This window comes from Triticum aestivum, chromosome 6B (genome assembly GCF_018294505.1).
Source record: "Triticum aestivum cultivar Chinese Spring chromosome 6B, IWGSC CS RefSeq v2.1, whole genome shotgun sequence".
Classification (NCBI taxonomy): domain Eukaryota; kingdom Viridiplantae; phylum Streptophyta; class Magnoliopsida; order Poales; family Poaceae; genus Triticum; species Triticum aestivum.
In genome coordinates, this window is record NC_057810.1 from 285,732,092 (window position 1) to 285,754,019 (window position 21,928).

At 43.1% G+C, this 21,928-nt stretch overlaps 2 protein-coding genes across 8 annotated transcripts; both read right to left on the reverse strand.

Moving 5' to 3' along the window:
• Positions 1-2,799: 2,799 nt before the first annotated feature.
• LOC123136951 (uncharacterized) lies at positions 2,800-12,238 on the reverse strand. 7 transcript variants are annotated; one of them, XM_044556476.1, is made up of 6 exons: positions 11,585-12,238; positions 11,181-11,254; positions 10,135-11,103; positions 4,704-6,628; positions 3,909-4,596; positions 2,800-3,771 (listed from the first exon to the last, which is right to left on the reverse strand). In XM_044556476.1, the coding sequence occupies exons 4-6, from the start codon at positions 4,832-4,834 to the stop codon at positions 3,253-3,255; spliced, it is 1,338 nt and encodes a 445-aa protein (XP_044412411.1). In that variant the 5' UTR covers positions 4,835-6,628; positions 10,135-11,103; positions 11,181-11,254; positions 11,585-12,238; the 3' UTR covers positions 2,800-3,252. The 7 variants fall into 7 exon arrangements, with proteins under 7 accessions (XP_044412411.1, XP_044412412.1, XP_044412407.1 ...); XM_044556477.1 differs by having other exon boundaries at positions 11,159-11,254; XM_044556472.1 differs by having other exon boundaries at positions 10,135-11,789; positions 11,902-12,238.
• Positions 12,239-14,699: 2,461 nt separating this feature from the next.
• LOC123134095 (zingiberene synthase-like) lies at positions 14,700-20,215 on the reverse strand. The gene is made up of 8 exons (XM_044553438.1): positions 20,087-20,215; positions 18,821-19,073; positions 17,888-18,248; positions 17,463-17,681; positions 15,742-15,756; positions 15,509-15,644; positions 15,104-15,358; positions 14,700-14,993 (listed from the first exon to the last, which is right to left on the reverse strand). The coding sequence occupies exons 1-8, from the start codon at positions 20,213-20,215 to the stop codon at positions 14,700-14,702; spliced, it is 1,662 nt and encodes a 553-aa protein (XP_044409373.1).
• Between the last annotated feature and the right edge of the window lie 1,713 nt (positions 20,216-21,928).

A 21,928-nucleotide genomic window follows, 5' to 3' on the forward strand; every position in this document is an offset into this window, starting at 1 on the left:
GAACAAGCTAAGGCTCAGGGAAAATGTAGTTAACGCTGAAGAAAATTTCAGGGTTGTGAAAGAGAAGGAAAAGATGGAAAAAGATCTGAGGTTTTTAAAACTAGATTTTGCTAAGATGGTGGATGACAAGGAGTAGGCAATTACTGAGTTGGGAAATGCAAGACTTGCTCTTTCTGACCTTGAGAAAGAGCATGAGAAGAAGAAGCTGGCTGCTAAATCTAGCACTAGCATACATCAGGTTTTGAGGGCTAAGGCAGAGAAAGAGAGGGATGAGATGAAGCAATAGATGGACAAGATGAAAGAAGAGATGGACAAGATGAAAGAAGAGATGGACAAAGTGGTGTCACAGAGGGATGAGCTGAAGAAGGAGAAGAAGAAATTAGAGTACATGATTGGTGATTTTTTCAGGCACAAGGAGGAGAACAAGAGCAAGATAAGGAGGGTGAAGGAGATCTTAGATGAATTTGAGTAATTCATTGTTGCTGTAATGCTGCTGCCTTAAGTTGGAGTTATCAATTAGTTGTACTAAATTTCTTGGTGTAATGCCAGTATTATGTAATGCACTTTATTTTTATGACTACTTTTAGTTAACTCAAATGTGTATGACTGATTTTAGTGTTACTAGTTATCTAAATGTCTCTAGTTTAGTGCAATTTTTACAGTGTCAGTTAACTACTTATGTAAATCTGTATGACTGCTTTTAGTGTTAGTAGTTATCTGAATCTTTAGTGTATTGAATTTAAATGAGCCTTTTTCAGTTAACAACAAAAATTTCAGTAATCTGAAGATTCAGTTAACTGAATTTAAATGAGTTATATTCAGTTATGTAGTTAACAGAAATGTATGTAGCCAATTGAATATCTACTACTTGTATACTACAGCTGCTATGTAGAGTAGTGCACAGCAACAACAGCATGGCAAGCACAGCTGCAGCAGCAGCAACAACATTGCAACCAAGTGAAATGCATGGCCTACAGAACTGTTGCATGCCAAGTTAAAAGTTAGCTACAGACCAGATCATAAGTGGCACTCTATGGAAACATAGTACCACATTTCAGCAACAATTGCAGCAAAGAACATTGTAACATAGCATTCTAACAGCAGCATAATTATATAGATAGCATTGCAGCAAAGTAATTCAACCAGATGTGCCTAACTACTACATTGCAGCAAAGTTCAACCAGATAACAACAACAGTTCCACATTACAATTAACTTATGTGCTCTGCTTATATAGAACACACCTAACATAAACTAACCAAAATATCACTAACTTATATGCTGAAATTTTGCTAGTCAACATACCTAACTACTGCATCATCTTCAGTTCATCACCTTCAGTTCACCATCTTCGGTTCTTCATTTGCTTCAGGCGCTCCGAGCGGCGCATTTCCCCTGCAAATGGCCTCTTCTTCGTCTTCTCCGGCTCCTGTGCTGCCGCCGCCACCTTCTCCTCTTCTGCTTCAGCCACCACCTCCTTCTTGACGATGTCAGGCACATCTAGGAGCACCTCCACGTCAATCGGGAGGTCTCTGTCGCCCTCCCTGGCGTTGTGGACTGGAGCGAGCATCTGGATCTTGTTCTCCTCCTCCTCTTCTTCGTCGTCCAACAGGACAACGACCGACACCTCGTCATCGTCAGACGAGGCATACGATTCAGAGGAGTTCGAATCCCCTTTGTACCCCGAGTCGTTGTTCGAGTCCACCTTGCAGTACTCCGAGTCGGACGACAGAGAGACGTCATCGTCGTCGATGTGGACGAGGGGCGCCGGCGCAGGCAGGGCCACAACCACGTCGGTCACGCGCTGCATCCTCGACCACACGCAGTTCGGATCCGGCTGCGGCTCCCGCGTGGTGGCGGACCTGTACATCCACCATCGCGAGCGTTGCCGCGGATCGTCGGAGCGCGCCTCTACCATTGCAAAATGGAAGATGTTGGCCGGAGGGGTACCTGGGCCATCCACAAGAGCGCGCATCTTCTCGTCGTCGATCATCGCATCGATGAGGGCGCACGTGTGGTACCTAAGCATGTCGATGCTTAGGAGCCACCGGCCTATCTCCTGGAGCTCCGCGCGTGCGACCTGGTTGTCGCCTGCCAGCTCGTCGACCATCCTCTGCCATGCAGGGTGGTTGTCCATGGCGTCGGCGGTGGCGTCGAGCTGGCCGGCGAGGGTTTTCTTGTGGTGGAGTGGGAGGTGGGGAGCGTAGATCCCGAGACATCGTGAAACGCAAGTGGTGAGTGGGGGCGGTGCGCGGTGGGTGGTGGCCTCTTAATAGGAGTGGAAGAGGGAACGACACCGCTCTGATAAGCAGTAGTACTAGCAAGATCACTATAACAAGCGGCGCAATGAGTATCTAGCAAGATCACTAGTACTAGCGCACTAGCAGGGAGCTCAACCTATCGAACAAAGGGTCCAGGGTTCGATACCCAGGACAAACATTTTTTTTGGAATTTTTTTAATTAACAACAGTAGTATTCACTACAAAACATATCAATATTCAATTAACAACAGAAGTATTCACTCCAAAACATTTTTTAAGCTTATATCAGTTAAAAGCAGCAAAATTCAGTTATCAACAGCAGTTTCCTTCAGTGAACTACATGTGCACTTATCTGCATATGCAGTTAACTAAATCACTTAACTGAACTCCAAAACAACACCAGTATTCAGTTAACAAACAACAGAAATGGATCACTTAATTGAACTCCAAAACAACAACAGTATTCAGTTAACTAAATAACTTAACTAATACTGCATCTTCTAATTCCAACTTAAACTAGATCACTAAAATGCATCATCATCAAATTTAGTTACAAAAAGGGCAATGAATGCCACTGTTTGCCATCAAAAAGTAGACAATATAAGCCACTGTTTGCCTATCAAAAAAGGCCTGTCCATAATTTAAATTAATGTAGGCCTTAACAAAAAGTATGGCAGACAATAACTGCCACCTATTCATTAATGTGGTGCCATGAAATCATCAGCAGGAGCATTAAGATCAGGAATTGTCCTCTGATCTCCAAACAGAAGCCATCTCCATCCTGCATGTGGAACTGTTGCTGCTCCTCCTCTCCCTGCAAATGGCATTGATCCTCCTGTCCAAGCATGTGTATTTGTTGTTGCTGCTCCTCCTCTCCCTGCAAATGGCATTGATCCTCCTCTCCCTGCAAATGGCATTGATCCTCCTGTCTCTGCAAATGGCAGTGATCCTCATGTCCAAGCATCTGGATTTACATTTACTGCTCCTCCTCTTCAAGCATATGCATTTGCATTTGCTGCTTCTCCTATCCCTGCAGATGGAACTTCTCCTCTCCTTGCATTTGCATTTGCTGCTCTTCCTCTACCTGCATTTGCATTTGCTCCTCTTCCTCTGCATGCAACTGAATTTGACCCTCTTCCTCTGCCTACAACTGAATTTGACCCTCTTCCTCTGCCTGCAACTGAATTTGACCCTCTTCCTCTCTCTGTAGTTGCTCCTCTGCCTGCATCTGGATTTCTTTGTCTTTTTCTTCCTCTTCCCCTACTAAATCCTTCTCCTTTGTCAGCTACTGTGGTTGCCCTTGTCTGTCTACCTATGTTCATTTTTGTAGTGATCCTTGGCTGAGGTATTGCAGCACCAGCAGCAGCAACAAATGCAGATTGCTTAGGCAGTGGCCCATGAACCCTCTGAGGAGCTCTTCTTGCAAGCTCTCTCTGAGTCATGTTGTAGACCATACTGAATGGTGTGCCAATTGGATCCAGTAAAGGATCTGGCTGGTTAGGGAAGATGTTCTGCACAAATTCAGTAAAATTCAGTAAAATGCAGTGAAATGCAGTGAAATGTAGTGCAATTCAGATAAGTACAACAAATGCATTAAAATTCAGCGAAATGCATTGAACTGAATTCAAGTATTGTAAAATGCATGCACCTGAAGAAATGTTGGGTCATCATAGTTCTCATCAACAACCTCTACCCCTTCTGCAATGAGAGCCTCCTGCCATCTGTAATGCCCCTTTCTATTGTGATCAACTCTCCCACAAATAGAGCAGTGCATTGTAACACCTTTTTTGTTCAAAAGCCTAACACCATTCTTGATCTTCTCCTCTGGTGTCTTCTTCCTATTTTTCTTGGGTCTACCCAACTGTTTGGTGAACACTGGTGGATACACCTTATAGCCATTATGTTTCTCCCACTTCTTAGGGTCTGCAAGAGGGACAAGAGTGTATCCATAAGCTTTGAGATATGTCTGAACAGTATAGCACTCATGAACCAGTGTCTCTGGGTCAATTCTCTCCTCCCTGCAACATGCTATGGAATGGCCACATGGTACTCTAGATAACTGCCATCTCCTGCAATCACATATGTACAAGCAGAGGTCCACAGTGTAGCTATTGTTACCAGACTGAACTCTGAAGATTTGCTGGCCAGCTTCTGTTACATGGCAATTAGCAGCAAACTCTGTGTTCTTATCTAACTTCTTGATCTTGGGACATATTCTCTGGCCTGCCCACTTTTCAATAGCTTCTCTTTGTTTTCTAACAATCCTGTCCATCATCTTATAGAAAATGTACTCAAGCATGCTGAGCACTGGCATTTCTCTGCCCTCAAGGATGTAGCTACATACAGATAGAAAGAAAACATGTTAGTATGATATGATAATTAGTAGTACAGATGGGTTATATGTTAAAATCAAAACAACTTGGCAAAATGAAAAACAAAGTACCTGTTAAAAACCTTTGAGTTATTGTTGAGCAGGATGTCACATTTGGGAAATTCACTGAAGAATGCTTTGCACCAAGTTTTCCACTCTAGTCTTTCAGTCCAGTGGAAAGCAGCTGAACTGTGGTCATCCATTTTCTGACAGTTTTCTCTCCACTTCACTTTGTTTGGAGATCTTGCAATTGCCCACAAGTCTTTCTTCAGTACCTCTCCTTTGTGCTTCTCATTGAAATTCTGGTAAATATGTCTGACACAAAACCTGTGTTCTTAATCTGGCCAAACTTTGTGCACTGCATTTATTAAACCTTTCTGTTTGTCACTCATGATTGTGAAAGGGGCAGTGTTAGTGATGTTGAGATCATCTCTGAGAGTGGTCAGAAACCACTCCCATGAACCTGTGCACTCAACTTCCACCCATCCAATTGCAATTGGGAATATGCAGTCATTGGGATCAATACCAACAGCACTAAGTAGCACTCCTTTGAACCTTGTTTTCATGTGACAACCGTCAACGAAAATGATTGGCCTGCAGCCCTTTAGCCATCCTCTCTTACATGCATCATATGACCAGTACAATGTTTTCAAACATTTCCTGCCCAATGGAAATTTTGTATCTTTCACCACTGAAGTTGTGAGCAGAAATGTAGACCCAGGGTTTTTGGTTCTCAATTCTTGTCCATAGTCCCAAAGCCTACTGAATTGCTCTTCCTCATCACCATGAATCTCATTAAGTGCTTCCTTTCTAGCCCTAGCAAGCTTCCATCTGTTAGGAGTAACATTGAATTCCTTAGTAATTTTCCTTGAAAATGTTCCAAGTGACATCTTCTGGTCATCTCTAAATTCATCCAAGAACAACTGGCAAAGAAACTTAGCTGTCAAATCCTTCAACTTCCACTTTTTCTGATAGACATGCTCTCCAAAGTAGGCCTTCATGACAAATCCTCCAGTCTTGTTGTCCTTGCTAGCTTTAAGCAGCCATGGGCAACCTCTCTGACAGACAGCCTCTAATCTCATCTTATCATTCTTGACCTTCTTGATTTGCACTCTATTCCTTATAGAATAAGCAGTAAGGGCTTTCCTCAGCACAACCACATCAGCAAATACCATCCCTAAGTTAAATATAGGGGATTTCATGTCCACCTTGGAATTGAAAGCTTTGAACTTGTATTCCAGTTGCTCTTGCCCTTCAACAAAGAGGTTTAGATCTTCATCCTCAAGTAAATAGTCTGGCTCCACCTCTTCCTCAACTTGCTCAGCTTCTTCATCAAACATCAAAATCAATGTTGTCTTCATATAAATCATCATCTCCATCATCTATGTCATAATCACTATCACTGAACTCTGAATCTGAGAGCACTACATCCTCTGCACCATCAGTTAGCAAAGTCTCTATTTCTGTTCCATTAGCAACCAAGTTGTCTGCTTCTATGTTATCTGCTGCCACCTCTGAAATGAGCTCTTCAATTATTGAAATGAGGCTGTGAGAAGATGCTACACTGGCTGCAACAATATTTGACCTGGCCATCATGACAAAACTGTGAACTGTTGGCACTGTCGATACCAAATCTTCCTTGCAATTACTGATGAAATCTGCATGGTCAACCATTAGTGCAAGCACCTTATGCTGACTACTAGCTCTGATCATGTGTTGCACATCCTCATCACCTCTAATTCTCAACATACCATCTGAAATCATTTTGTCAGGCATGCACCAATAAATTATGTGCTCAGCCACAGGATATCCCAACCATAGCAAGTGCTCTTCAATAGCTGAATATGAGAATGTGCCAGCATCAACATAGTCAATCACCTCCACAGAAGGATTATAGTACTCCATGTTATTTCTTGGTCCATAGAAAAGCCCACCATGCTCAAGTTCCAGTGTAAAGAAAGGGGTGTCCACAATCTGTCCCATTGTTGAATCACAAACTGCAGCAAGAAAGTGCATTATGTAAGCCAAAGCATATCACATCTCAAACAACCTCTAAGTAGATAACTGAAGAGTAAAATAACTGCAACTCAACTTAATAAATTCATATGACTAAATTGTGTAACCTGCAAGTTAACTCCAAGCAGCAAGTTCACTTAATTTATTCAGTTAAGTGCATGTTGCAAGTTCACTGAGGAAATTCAGTTATGCATTCTTTTTGCAAGAAACAGGGTAAGCACAATCTTCAACCAAACTCAACCAGCCACAGTCAACAATAATATCTTCAAGACTAAATTCAGTTACCTGACCAAATTCAGTTAACTGACTACATTCAGTTAACTTACTACATTCAGATAACTGATCTAGCAAGATAAAACAACAAAAAGGCATTCTAATGATGTAGTGGCACTACTAAACTATTGAGCAACTACTAAACAGCAGCACTACAACTACAAATTTCATGTTTTTAAAAGTACAAACATGTGCCCTACTGTTCAATGTCAACCCTACAACCAAAAGAGATTTCGCACCAATGTGCTCTGCTGGTCAATGTTAACTGGTCAAAATAATATATTGTGCCCGAAAGAACATGAAACACAAGAACCCTAGCTTCTTGGCGAAATCCTAAATTTCACAGCCTAAACCCTAGTCTGAAATCAACGACCACCTCAATAACCAGCTTCGCAGCGCCGGAAGCTGTATAGACACAGAAATCCATCGTAAATACCCGCAACGCTATCCAAAGGGGGTGATCCGCCGATGCTGCGGACGACACGACAGGACGATCAAACCAAAGGAGGAGGGAGGAACAGAGCAGAGAGGGAAGGAGGACGCACCATAGTCGGGAGGAAAGATGCCGTGCGGGCGAACTTGATGCGCGGTCGGAGGAGGGACGACACCGCCAGTGTATTCCGGCGACGACGCCGCCATGGTTGTTGACGTCAGCCAGCACCCGACGCATGCGGTCGGCGCGAGCAAGACAGCAACCAAAGCCAAGTGGATGAATGATTGGGGTGGGGAGGGGGACAAAATAAATTCAGGTGTTTTTTGCTTCGAGGGGGACAAGGAGTAGTGCGGGTTGATTCGTGATAAAGGCAGGGGGCTAACTGAAAAACTTGCGGCGCTGACTAGCCCAGGCTACCTGGCTCCACTTGGCGAGTTCTGATTGGATGTGGACTAAACTTGCACATCCATGACAAGTTTAGGAATGAAATAATCAGCTTTTTCAACTTCAAGGACCAAACCATCACCTGACATGCAAGTTCAGGGACCTGCAGTGCTACTACCTCTTCACTGCTACATGCACCTCTGGTTCAGAACTTTAGATGTGTCACATGTGTGTGTGCCAAATGTGGCGGCCAACAGATGTGTTAACAACCAAATCAAACTGCAGTTGCTAATCTCCTTCAGAACCTCGATCAAACTTCTGTTGCCGAGGAGGGGGAGCCTGCGCGCTCTCCTTTAGAACGTTGATCAAACTTTTTTTGCTAATCTTCTTTGATTAGCAACCATTTTCTGTAACTATCAATGAAAAGCCAGGCAACTGGGTCCTTAAAAAAACAGATGTGTTAACGGGAGTGTGGCATGTCTGCAAAGCCATGTGACGAACGACCCGACCCCCGCGTCGCTCCTGGGCGGCTCGGGGGAACCCCAATCGTCGGCCGGCGGCGCCCCCCTTCGCCACCCCTTCTCCCCCTCGCCGCTGCCGGAGGATGTGGCCAGGCTAAGCCCGCACCGTGGACGGCGGCGGCGGGGCGTTCCCCGCGCGATGGCGCGCATCTCTGGTGGAGGGAGGTCGCTCCCTCGTCCTCCTCGGCGGCCCAGCATTGCGGCGCTCCGGTGGCCAGGACCGCGGATCTGGAGGGTGGCTCCTCCGGCGGTCCCCTGATTCCGGTTGCTGCTCGCGGGATGGCGCCTCCGGCTCCCTGTGGTCTGAGGCGGCGACTCTGCTTCGCTTCTCAGATCCGGTCATGGTTGGGTTGGGGTGGCGGCCCTCCCACCTCTGCTCGCAGGCGATGCTGCTTACCTGCAGGTTTGCTGGCCGGGAGTTGTGCGCCTCTTGTGGCTGCCATGCGGAGGAGGGTTGCTGGGTCTGGCAGGCGGCCAGATCTGGCTCACCACCGGTGCTGCTGGCCGGCTTCGACGGCAGCAAGGTGTGGTGGCGGCATGGAGGACCTGGTGGTTGGGTCGGCGCCATGTGTGGTTTGCCCTACAGACAGATCTGATCTGGCCGGTGCGACCTCAATGTGCGGCGGCTCAGATCGGCAGTGATCCGTGCATACGATGCTTGATGGAGGTCACTTCAGTGGATCTGGGTGAAAACCTAGTTCTCGGCTTTGCCAAGACCGGTGTTGGTGGCACTCTTTTGTGTCATTACCTTCTTGAAGGCCTCGCCGTGGAGAAGCTCCAGACCTCTATCTGCTACCTCCGGGGGAAACCCTAGATCAATAGATCAGATGACGGCGGCGCGTTGGTGTCGTTTCCTCCTTGGGGGCGTCATTCTTGGAGGTGTACACGGGTTCGAGGGACCAATGGGCGGCTTTTTTTGTGGAGCGGTGCTTCATCCTGCATATTGATGACGGCGGATCTCGGCTGCATGGTGCAGTGGAGACTCGACGCCTGATGCGCCGTGCTGGACACGCGCAGCAGGGGTTGCTGTCTGGCGTCATGGTGGTGTCGATGACTGAGTGGCCTGACAAGGTAGTAGCCTCAATATCTGCTCTGAAGACGGACCAATGAAAGATGGCGGCGACGACACATGTGAGTGCGTCAGACCAGTTCATGCCCCAGACCCGGTATGTGGCTCGGCTGGGGCTGCTGACTTTTGATGATAGACTTAGGTGAGTGACTGGGTATTTGGCCCAGCTAGCGCCCCTTTATCATATGGATAGGAGGAGTAGTGGCATATGATGCCAAGATGGCGGATTCAGACATATTGTTGTAATACTTTGTAAGGTCCTCGAGAATAATCAATAAAGTGGCCGCATGCATCTTCCAGATGCAGAGGCCGGGGGTCATCCTCCTTTTAAAAAAAAATGTGACAAACGACCCAACAGCCACCATGCACGGCCAGGTGTCGTTCAACGGGCTTGCAAAGAAGAGCGGCGAGGAGCAGCGGCAACGACTGACATTGCATCTCCACCCGACTTCAAATCGACTAGTTGATCATGCGCACTTTGCTGCGCCTAGACTTGTTGCGATGATCCATTAGTTATGTCCTTCACCGTTTAGATGTCGACTTTAGCAATCAAATGAACAAATGTCATCCCTCTAGTTATGAGAACCAGTAGTAACGGGCACTCTTTAACAATGGTTTGTTCTATTTAAAACTGAATGGAATCCTCCATCTCTTAAACTAACCTTATAGACATTACAGGGAGTGAAACCAAAAGGACAACATGCCATCATAAAGAGGTACGGTGAAATCAGTTTTTCCAATGTCACTTAGCTGAACAAAAGGAACATAAAGCAAACTGCAAACTATAGCATAACATCGTCTTAGTACCTCTGGCCTTGTATCCTCAGGTTACCATCCATTCATTTGGTGGAGATTTGGAGATCAGCCTTTGGCCGCATCACACCTCTGCTGCTCACAATGGGGCGACATCAGCATCAATTATATGATTTTGGAAATAGTTCAACATGGTGGTCAGAAGCATCATGTACAGAGCCAAAACTGAATTAGCCAAAAAGGAAACCACACTGCAGCTTTAAATCATCTTTTTTTAGACAGAAGGCAATCATCATCCATTTCACGTATAATTTAGCTAAAAATATACTCCCTCCGTTCCTAAATATTTGTCTTTCAAGAGATTTCAACAAGTGACTACATACAGAGCAAAATGAGTGAATCTACACTCTAAAATATGTCTATACATCCGTATGTGGTAGTCCATTTGAAATCTCTAAAAAGACAAATATTTAGGAATAGAGGGAGTATATAATAGATAACCATAACCAATGATTTAAGTTTGTAACATCAAGTCTAACCTGAAGTGTTATCACATTCATGAGCGTGCTATAACCTTTATAGAATCGCTTCTTTAATGACTCAAGGATTGGATGAGAAAAAAATACAGAAATAGCTAGCCATTGACTGTGGAGACGGCTCTGTAATGCATAGTTTGTGCTTTAAGTGGTGATACAGGATATGTTTTACATTACCAAATGGCAATGAAACCACTCCAAACAAATAGATGATTGATTAAAAGTAACCTATGCTGGAGATATATTACACTACCATTAAGGTGTCCTACAATAGAAGACAACATGTGGTGCTCAATACGACACTGGACCGATGGTAGCCTGAGTGGCTTACTTTCTTCAGCATCATTTCTAACTCATAAATTCAACATTATCTTGACTGATGGCATATACACTAAATGATGTTAAATCAGCGAGAACCATCGTGAATTCCTTATGTCCGCATGGAACCCCCATATGCTTGTATTACATAAACTGCAGACTGATATACCTGGAAATGAAATTAGTAATGGTTGAGCAAGTAGGATAATAACAAATTTGCTTACCCCTGTATTCATAGTTTCATACCAAACGAAACAGACTTAAGATGTCAGTTGTATTTTTACCACCGATGCCACCAAGCTCTTGTCGATAACCATCTCCTGTATATTCAATCTTCTTAAGCGGCCGAGCTACAACACTTGTACAAATTTTATGAATAAAGTCACCACCAAACTATATAAAGAAAAGACACCCTGATTTTACTTATTAAAATTTTGTGGTAATTTATTAAAACATTCAACCACTCAGGAGTAACAAACTATCGATCTAGAGGGGAATGTTTTAACTATTTAACTACTCAAAAAAAAATGTGAACATTTGTGTGCATACTGAATTGTAGTGTACGCTAGCTTGGTTGATTCATATCAGGGAAGCTCCAAATCAATCACAAGCCTCTGAGTAGGTAGAAGAAGGACGCAAGGGATGCAAACCCGCCAGCCGACACAGCTACAGCCTCCCTCCGAAGAAATCGATGCAGAGGAAGAAGGAATCGGCAGCAGATGGTTCGACCCTGACGAAGAAGCAGCCAAGCAGGCACCAAACACGCAGCCGAAGAGATCCGCACCTCCCGCCCACTAAAGAGATCGACGACACCATGCCTTCTCAGAGCAGGAACCAGCGCGCCACTTGCTTTCTCTGAAAGGGAACCAGCATCGGTACTCGCCTCACCCAAATCAGAAGAGGAAAAGAAACCATCGCCACCCCAACAGTTAAAGAAAATGAAGAACGCCACATGCAGAAGATTCACCCCTGGCAGCGACACCACATGGCACACGTCGGAGCCGCCGCCGGAGAGCCAGACGAAGAAGCTCACAAAGACGAAGCTGATATGTGTCACCAGAGCCTCAACATCGGCCTCACATGCATCGGCCTCCACGGGATCCTGCACTGGTGGCGAGGTATTGGTCGTTCTCGCCTCCTTGAGTTGTCACCACCGCTCGCCTCCTTAGCGGCTGTCTGCTGGTGCGCCAGATGCCCGAGTCCCAGGGAAGCCGAGGGCGAACGCCCGAGGCCCTCCCCCGGCGGAACAATACTGATGAATGCGATAAGGGTGAGCCGCTAGACACCTCTCGTCCGCCCCAGCTATACCTCGAACCGACGAAAAACATCAAACCGACTAAGATACGTGTCTGCAGTCCACACACAGCCAATGCATGCAATACAGAAACATGGACTCAACTGCCATCCGAACTTGTTCACACCATGTAAAACATTGACCCACACAGCTTTCAGACCACCGATTCACCAGAAGCCTCACAATCTTGGGAGCATAGTAATTGTACTGATACCCAAGTAACCCAACTCGTCATCCTCGCTTGTGCCGAGCTGGGCGATGCAGCCGCCACCAAGCGGGCCTATCAGTCTGGTTATAGTGGGGAGTAATTTAGACTATTAACATATGCATGGAAAAATATGAAGGAGAACCTGGTACGGGCGCACCCTATATGCAAAAATAAATTAGTATTTTAAAAAAGTTCAAAAAATTCCAAACCTATTTTGGTATTAAACATGAGCAAGTATTGTAGTCGTATAAAAAGATTAGTCAGAGTATGACTTTCGTCGCATCCTGGGTCGAAGATTCGGCAAAAAAGCTATATACAAGTACTATACGCGCTATATTGTCGTCATAAACTTGTCTTTTTTGCCGTAAAGTCAATATGAATCATTTCTTGTCCAAACTTTTTATATGAGTACAATACCAGATCATGTTTGATTCCAAAAAAGATTTGGAATTTTTTGAAGTTTTTTTGGATTACTAAATTTTTTTCCGCATATAGGGTGCGCGGGTACCCGAGAGCACCAAGTTCGCGTCTCATATGCATGCTACTAGTCTATGTTACCACATTCATAGTGGGGAGTAACATGTATATGGTATCATGCAAGCCATCATTTATTAAGATGTAGACTCATTTTGGCTTGGGATGTGTTATGTTACAGTAACATGTTATGTTACTACATATTATGTTACTCCAACCATCTCTCTCCTCATTAAATACATTGCCATGTAAGCAAACTTTTCTTGGGATGTGCTATGTTACTTGCTATGTTACTCCCACTATGAGGCTAGTCATAGTGTGAGTAACTTAGCTAGTAACATAACACACTTTAAGAAAATTCTGCTTATGTGGCAAGTAATTAATGAGATGTGGTAACATAATATGTTAATGTAACATAACGCTTTTCAAGACAAGATGAGTCTACGAGCTAATAAATGAAGCCATCTATGTTACCACTATTATGTTACTTTCCATTATGAAGATAGTAACTTAGACTAGTGTCATGCATATGACACTAGTCTAAGTTACTCCCCATTATGACCAGCCTGACCAGCCTCACCTCATCCAGTACGACCTCGCTAGCGTCCCGCTCGGCTCAGCTCCCGCGTCACCGTGCCGCGGCCTTCCCGCGCTTCCTGGGGCCGACCTCCTCCGCTAAATTACCCTAACCCAGCGTCTCTCCCACCATGTCCCTGCCTACCGCGCTCAACCACCGCTCCGCGGCCTTCCTGCCCTTCCCGAGGCGGAGGAGATTTGGGCGTCAGTTGGAGAAGATCGAGGCCGTGGTGTACTGCGGGGCAGGCTCGCCATTATCCCCTAAAGCACTGGACAGTTATTGCATGCTGATTTTTCTCTCGTTTTCTCTCTTAGCACGATCCGCATGCATGATGGCAGAGTTTTCGTCCGCCTCATTAAATTGCTAAACGTGCTTTCGATGATAGTTAGTTGTTATCTGGACCATTTGAATGAATGAATAGGACTAATCATGAGGCTCTAATTGCTCTGTGTTGTTGTGTGTACATTAGACGGGGTGTGATTAGGAAAGATAATGTTTGCTTGTTTAATAGTACCCCTGTTCAAGAATTCGTCCGATTAACTAGTTCACTTGCCGATTAACCCCTACTCCTAGGGTCATCGAGTAGCCGATAAACCAATAAATCGTCCGATTAATTGATTGAATGGTCGATTAACTTGCCGATTAGCCTATTAATCCCCTACTAGCAAGCCAACCGAGCAGCTACCAGTTAACGATTTCCTCAACAATGAATAGTACTATAGATTTGTACGTAGTACGTAAATTATAATTACAGTAATAAAAATAACATTTAAATATTCATGTGGTATAAATATGTTACAAACAAATGAAATAACCTACATTTAAAATTGTTCATGTATTTTGTTAACAATATTCACATAGTTGAAATTGAACCTCAACAAGCACATAACCAAGGGACAGTAAGATCAGAATAATGAACTAGACTGTATATCTCATGAATAATGAATAGAGAAGTTGTGCACTTCAAACAACGGACAAGAGGTGCACTTGATCAGCAAAGCAGCTAGCACACCATTCCCATTTTTATTTATGTTTACCATTAATCTCCTCCCCATAGCCTTCGCAAAAAGGAAAATCCTCACCATCACACACACGGCCTAATCAAGGTTCTTATTTCAAAAGCACAACATACATGCATGAATGAATTAATAAGTAATGGTGCCTCTCCTTACCGCCTTCAGCGGGGGTGGGGTTTCGCACTTGACATTGCGATTAAGCAATTGGTTCCACGTAGAGCAACGTGATCATCTCCTTGATCTCGTGCGAGGAAGTGAAGGCGTCGCCGCGCTTGTACATGTTATTCACCGTCCTCGCGAAGTTGACGACCGTCCGCGGCACGGCCAGCGGCTGCTGCCGCTCGGTCGGCGCGACGCAGTGTCGCACCATGTCTTTCCACGAGTCCTCGACGAGGTCTTTGATCTTCTCGCGGGCGTCCTGCACCATCACGCCGTGCTCTTCCATGTAGCACTGGATCGTAGAGGCGTAGTGGTCCCCGGTTTGCTCACGCTGCAGCAAGACTCAAAGTTAGCTGGATGATCAATAGGCAACCAAGAAGAAGAAATGCATATACAATTACATGATATTAAATGTGTCAAGAATTAAAGATAGACAATGACCTGGCTTGATACGATGTCATTGGAGAACCGTACAAACATATCAAAGGTCTTGAAAAGTTGCGGATAGTTCAGAATCCACTCGAACGTGTCTGTTGTTGCTATGCCGCCTACTCCAGCAAATAATGAAGCAGACGCAAGTGTGAAGCCTCCACTGCTCCTCGCTGAAACCCCAAGATGTTCTTCCAGTGTTTTTGGCACATAATTTCCATCACGCCATTTTAGCTCCTCCGTGTACGCTTGAACTAATCGCATCAACTGCAAGGTAGGTTGAGTTGAATACGAACGCTTGTGAATTTAAAAGCCCCATTTTAGAATCTAGCTAGCTGGGTGTGCTGCTATAATCCCTTGTCTTAGAACACAATTGTAAAATTTATGAGCTCTAAGAAATTTTAGCAGAATACTTGCCGCTTCTTTTAGATAGTGCACATGGTGGCTCTTCCCAAGTCCTAGTTCATTCTCAAATGAATGAAATGTCTTCAATAAATATAAGTAGAACCCCTTGATGTATGATGGAAGCAGTTCCGTTGCACTTTCATCCCACCTGCATTGTATAATATATAATATATTTATTAGAATCACTAGCACCAACTTAATCATACTTTGCTAGACATTACAGCTGACTTTTCAAAAGCACTTACTCATCACAATTATTTCTGCGGTTGTAGCACCATTTTAGAAATTATGTTATTATAAATTAATTGGTTGTTACACAAATTTTAATGGAGTTATTAAATATTTTCATGACTAATTAGTAAACATTTCACAATGTGGCATGACAACCATGGATCTTATTGCTTATGACAAAAGCATTTCACATGGTAGTGAAATCTGTCTACAAATACGAGCCGTATCCTCGGATCTTGTTGGCCATCTGCTCGCTCGCGTCGCTCCAGGGGGCGGCACGGGCGATCCAGATCTCAGCCGCCGCCGCCTCGCTCCCTCCACCTCCGTCCCCCACCGGGCTAAGCCTGCGTGGCTGACGGCGGCGGCGGGCCTTCATCTCCCCGCGTGGCGGGTGGCGGCGAGGGCCTTTCTTCCCCATGTGACGGGATCTCCGGCTGCTGTAGATCGGCGGCCTTGGACGTCGAGGTGCATGCGGAGGAGAGGGACGCCGGGGCGGCGGCCTCAGTCTTCTTCGGCGACCTTGGCGGCTGTTGTGGCCGCGAGGGCGGCACGACGGCCTGCTGTTGGGAGCCGGTGGGCGACGGCGTGGGGGCCGTCGTTCTGCCTAATAAAGGCGGCGGTCCTAGGGTTCCTCTCACGCCAAGACGAAGATCTGCTTGATGCTTGTCCTCCTTGATTTGGCCGGAGTGTCAAGTTCCGGAAGGCTCCGCCAGTGAACTCCCACGGGCGCCTCATGCCTGAAGATTGCTGGATCATATGGGATTCGGTCGTGCGCACCCATGTTTTTTCCAACCATTTGGTTTCTGGAGGGAGCGGCGCGAAGCTCTGCTACTTGTTGCCATCATGGGACGTCTTTTTCATTCCATGTTGAAGTCAGAGGCAGAGAATGTCATGGAAGCTGTGATCTGAGGACTAGTAAAGGTGGTTCGAGTCTTTGCAGTGATGAGGAATTTGCTTGGTGTTTCGGGATTCATACCAACTACATGCTAATGGGGGCAACAACACAGGAGAAGTTCAAGGTTTTACCTTTCAGGGTGAAAATCCAAGGTCTAGCCTTAATTGGTTGTGCCTAGAAATGGCCTTTTTGAAACCTATAATCTATGATCGGGCGACAACGGCGCTTGTGCATTTTTCCTTCTTGGAGGCGTCGCTTTTGGAGAATTTAGACTTCAGGTGTTGTCTTAGTGGTGTTTGTACTGCTGCTTCAAGGACTAGATCACTGTAGGGGGACTTTTCCTTTTTAGCTTCTTCTTATTTATTTTTTGGCTGTGTGCATCCGGAGTGCCAGTAGGGTACTGTGTTGTTGCAGAGGCTGGGTGTAATTGATATCTTCGCGATATTAATATATTCCTTTTGTCGAAAAAAATACGAGCAGTGATTATTCCATTAATATCTACTAGCTAGCTGAATACCTTATAGTTAATTACGATTGATATATAGTTATTTGTAAAAAAAATACATGTGTGTCTCAAATATTGTTATATTTGGTATCCCAAATGATGTATACCAACTTATAGATTCGAGTTTACGAAAAATTGATAATTACTCGATTTGTAATTGTAGCTTACATCTTGGTCCACCGAAATCCATCTTCTATTATATCAAAGAAATTTAATTATGATGCATGTGCATGTCCTTAAAATGTTTATTGATGCCAAAAACAAGGAAAATTTGTACAGTAATGATAACTTTTAAGCAAGTTAAAACTAACTAGTGCTACTTAAGGGACCGTGACCTGTTGATTGCTTCGGCAAGTTGCATGCTCTCTTCGGTGGTACCATATGTGTCAAAGATATCATCTAGTACGGTCATAAATGCTGTCATCTTTGTAAGTATAATCCGTGAGTTATGATATTGAGGTTCATAACATGCTCCATTCATCCAAAAATACATTTCCACTATTCTATCTCTAGAAAATTCTAACTTTGATTCTTCATGGAGCTCCTTCCACCAACTGCAATGGCACACACATAATAAATTTTCAGCTAATACTTTGTGAGAATCAGATGAAAACAAGGAACACTAGGTCCGTGACGACTTGAACCCAGGTGGCTGGGTTGTACATCTAGTTTCCTAATCAATTGAGCTCGGATCACTTCTTTGCAGCCCTAATGAACCTTTTATTTGCAAGGAAAAGAGAGCAAAATATGATTAACTTACAGTGTGATGTTGTTTAGCTCCTCACAATAAAGAAGTTGCAGAAGATTGAAATTCAATTTTGCGAACTCCAATATGGCTTCATTTTTTGTAGCACCATTATCATAAATATGGATGTAGCTTCTCATTTCTACTATGCGAGCCCTTCGGAAAAGTGGTGCTTCAAGGGCTAGAGATATTTCATTTGCTAGTGGTGATGATTGTTGTAATACACCTTCTAGGTGTCTTGTTGTGAATATTATGGCCTCATCGAGCACCTGCTCTCCATGTGTCCTAAGGTATGCTGCATTATATAAGCTCAGAATACTTCTTGTATTGTCGAGCATAAAATTCCCTTCATCGTCTTTGAAACGAAGGAATGCATCTGCATGTGGAGTTGGTCTAGAGGTTAATACATATCAAGTATTTCTAATATATATGTTCCATATATACATAGTGGATTACAATTTCCATCATATTCATATATTGCCGCAATACTTGGGTTATATAGTGATATCTACCATGTAAGTTTTATGCACATTTCTGGGGTCCTAGTTTATATGCAGTACTAGTGTTTGTCCACTAGACACTCTATCTAGATTTATGTTTTACAGATGATTTTTATTTTTAGCTTCCAAGCAACTATAGATAACACAGTTACGGGTTTTTAGGTCTTTATTACACATCTACATCTCAGATTTGCACCATATTAACTATTTATAATCTATAAATTAACTAATTTTACTACATTTGTTCTCAGAATCAATAGTGGCATCTGAATGTTCTGATTATTCAAAAAAAGGTGCTTTGATTATCACTGGGTAAGCATATATCGGCTATGCAAGTGAAGGATTAGTCGAGCAACAAAATAAGAGACAAAATTTGAATGATTGTTACACCTGAAGGAGTCATACCAATTGCATATATGCACTAAAATTGCAAGCAATTTGGCCTTACCAGCTGATACATCATATCCATTCGTCCGCAGAAGATAAAATCGGAGTGAAACTAAATGTAGATCTTCCTCATTGTAATCAGACTTGTAGGCACGGTGGAGCAGCTCGTTGATCTCGTTCTCATAGTAGATGTCCAGCCCGAGCCGTTGTAATGTCATTATAAGATCCAATAATTTTGGTAATTCATGTGTTTTATTTACCATCTTCCTAACTTCTTCTCTCAGCACTTCAGCCTTTCCTTCCATGCATGCACGCTGCAATTTAAGGGTTAATGTTTATGATTAGTGGATCAGTAGACCGATTGGTGGATCGAACATGCCAATTATACCGACATGCATGTGATGAGATTATGGATGGATGGATATCATATTTATTTGGCAAATCCTATAAACCTAAGAGAGTGACCCCATTACTTATAATTATCTCAATATGCATGCTATCACATCATCAAAATTATTGTAGATGTTAGATTTACTAGCTAGAGCCACTATTTTCCATTTGATCTAAGCATGTTAATCCTGAACATGCATTAGTGGATTTTAAATTGGTTGTAGATCACATTAGATTTAACCATGACATAATCCACTACCTATTTTTCCTAGCCATACAACCACACCACCTCAGTAGGCCATGCCTGCAAGTTCTATGTTATATTTTTGTATATCCATACAACGCTGCCATGCTACATTATTTTTTCATACTACTTTTGTCCTCTCATGGGAACGGTCTATGCATGTGTTGGACTCTTGGAGCATACGTATATAGTTAATTTTTTGTTTATTTTTATTTATAAATGGCACTCTTTTAACTGCGATCTATTTTTTCTCTTTTATAAATGCTTTTGTTATATGCTTCATGTGTTTTAATGTTTTTAAAGATATTCTTAATTTTCATTAGTTATAGTTCTTTATGTAGCACCTAATAATGCATCTCTTTTATCAAGATTACCACACCAATGTGCGGGATATCATCTAGTTATATATGTTTCTTGATCTTACTTAATAAAAGATATAGTTTAAGCAGGCATGGGCATATACTGAGTAATTGGTAAAATGCGAAAGGATCACTGGATACTTTGCCAGAGTGTATTTCTGTGTTGTTATTATCTGATTGTAATCATAATATTCTATTCATAAATGATGAAAATCTTGCAGAGGCCGGGATACTCCCCTTTTCGAGAGAGAAAAATGATGAAAATTTTATTGCCTCGCAAAAACAAAAAAGAAAAAGGAATACCAAATGGTTTTCTTGTGGTCAGTAAAATTACCTGAGGGGCAGTGGGTGGTTGGTAAGTGAGGAAGAAACCACCCCAGAGGCTAGGGTGGAACGTAGGAGGTGGTACCGGAGCCTTTCGTGCGCGTTCAGTGTTGGAACGAGCAGGCGTTTCTGGCGCCATCTTCTCCATGTCGATCGAGCTAAGCTGTTTTTGCAACTCTCTTAATTCGATCGATGGAATGGATGAACGGGTGGCGACCGATATATGCCTCCTCTTTTTGTTGCGCCGGGTATTTATAGGCCACAATCGATAGGCGTACACGTATCAAACCATGCATGATATATTGACCATGCGTGGAAGTGTAGGACTATGCAGCAGGTAGGTTAGGCGCGTACGTGTAGCTAGTAGTGGATGCCTTGCATTTGTTTATTGACCATGGGCTGCCAAGAAGCACGTGTTCAACTTCCTAGGTGACGGATGAAGAGCACGAAAACTTCAGCATTACGAATGCACTGTGCATCCGCTAAACTTGTATGCATCAGTACGCAATGATGACAAGTACTTTCTCTTAAAAAAATATAAAAGCGTTTAAATCATTGGAAGTACTAGCGTTCATGCCGGTTTAGACACGTCGAATGCGACTTTCTCCGTTTTTAAATATAAATCCTTTTAGAGATTTCAATATAAATTATATACAAATGTATGTAGACAAATATTAAAATGTACATTCAGTCATTTTGCTTCATATGTAGTCTGTATTGAAATCTTTAAAATATCTTATATTTAGAAACAAAGATAGTTTATTTTTGGTAAATCATGTCAAACGCTATAATTTTTGCAATAGTAAAGGTACTTTCTTGCATCAACCGACGCAGACGTGAAGGGTTTTTCCTCCTTTTTATTAAAAAAGATATAGTAGCAGTTTACTCCCCTGAAAATTATATTAATCATTTGTTTTCCCTTTTGCGAACGGTAAAAAAATGGACAACGCTAACGCCCACACGTGTGATGAGAGACGAAGGCCTATAACACATAGACTGCGCCACGTCATCGCATGCATGCATGTGGAAATTTTTTTGGATTTTCAGTTTTTTAAATGTTTAATCTCTTAAAAGAAAAATCCGATTGAAAATCTGTTTTCACCATTAAATCCCTCGCGACGAGATCTTCGAAACTAAATCTCATATCAATATATTTTGATAATTTTTTTGGGTTAAAAGTTGCCATGTCTATTGCATATGAATTGCCATGATGTTTACACTGAAGTTGTAATGATATTTTTCAACTATTTTCTTCTATATTTAAAAGTAAATTTTGACACATTATAAAACGGGAATTAAGAAAGTAAAGTTGCCATGAACCATAAACTAAAATTGCCATGATACATGCACTTAAAATTGTCATGATTCATACAAAAAAATAATTTTCATGGTCAAAGTATAGGAATTGTCATCATCAAAAAACTAAAATTGTCATGCTCAACAAACTAAAATTGCCACATGACAACTTTACTTTAAGCACTATGCCAACCACAGTGTAAGCATCATGGCAATTTTTGGGCATTTTTTTTTCATCGAAACATATCAACATGGGATCTAGTTTTGAAGATCTTGTCGAGCCGGATTTAATGATGAAAATGAATTTTTAATTCAATTTTTAGGAGATAAAACATTTTTAAGCCAAAAACCAAAAAGATTCCTGCTGATGTCATCTGTTGATACGTGGCAAAATGAGTAGTGATGGAGGCGTGTGGGCGATGTGCAAGATGTCACACGTGTGAGCATTAGTTTTTTCGAAAAAAAATTGCCTGAGCTTTGTCATTACAATCCTGGTGACATAACACATCAATCTCAGCAGGAACGAATCGGAGCCAAACAGCTGTTCTAGGCGGAG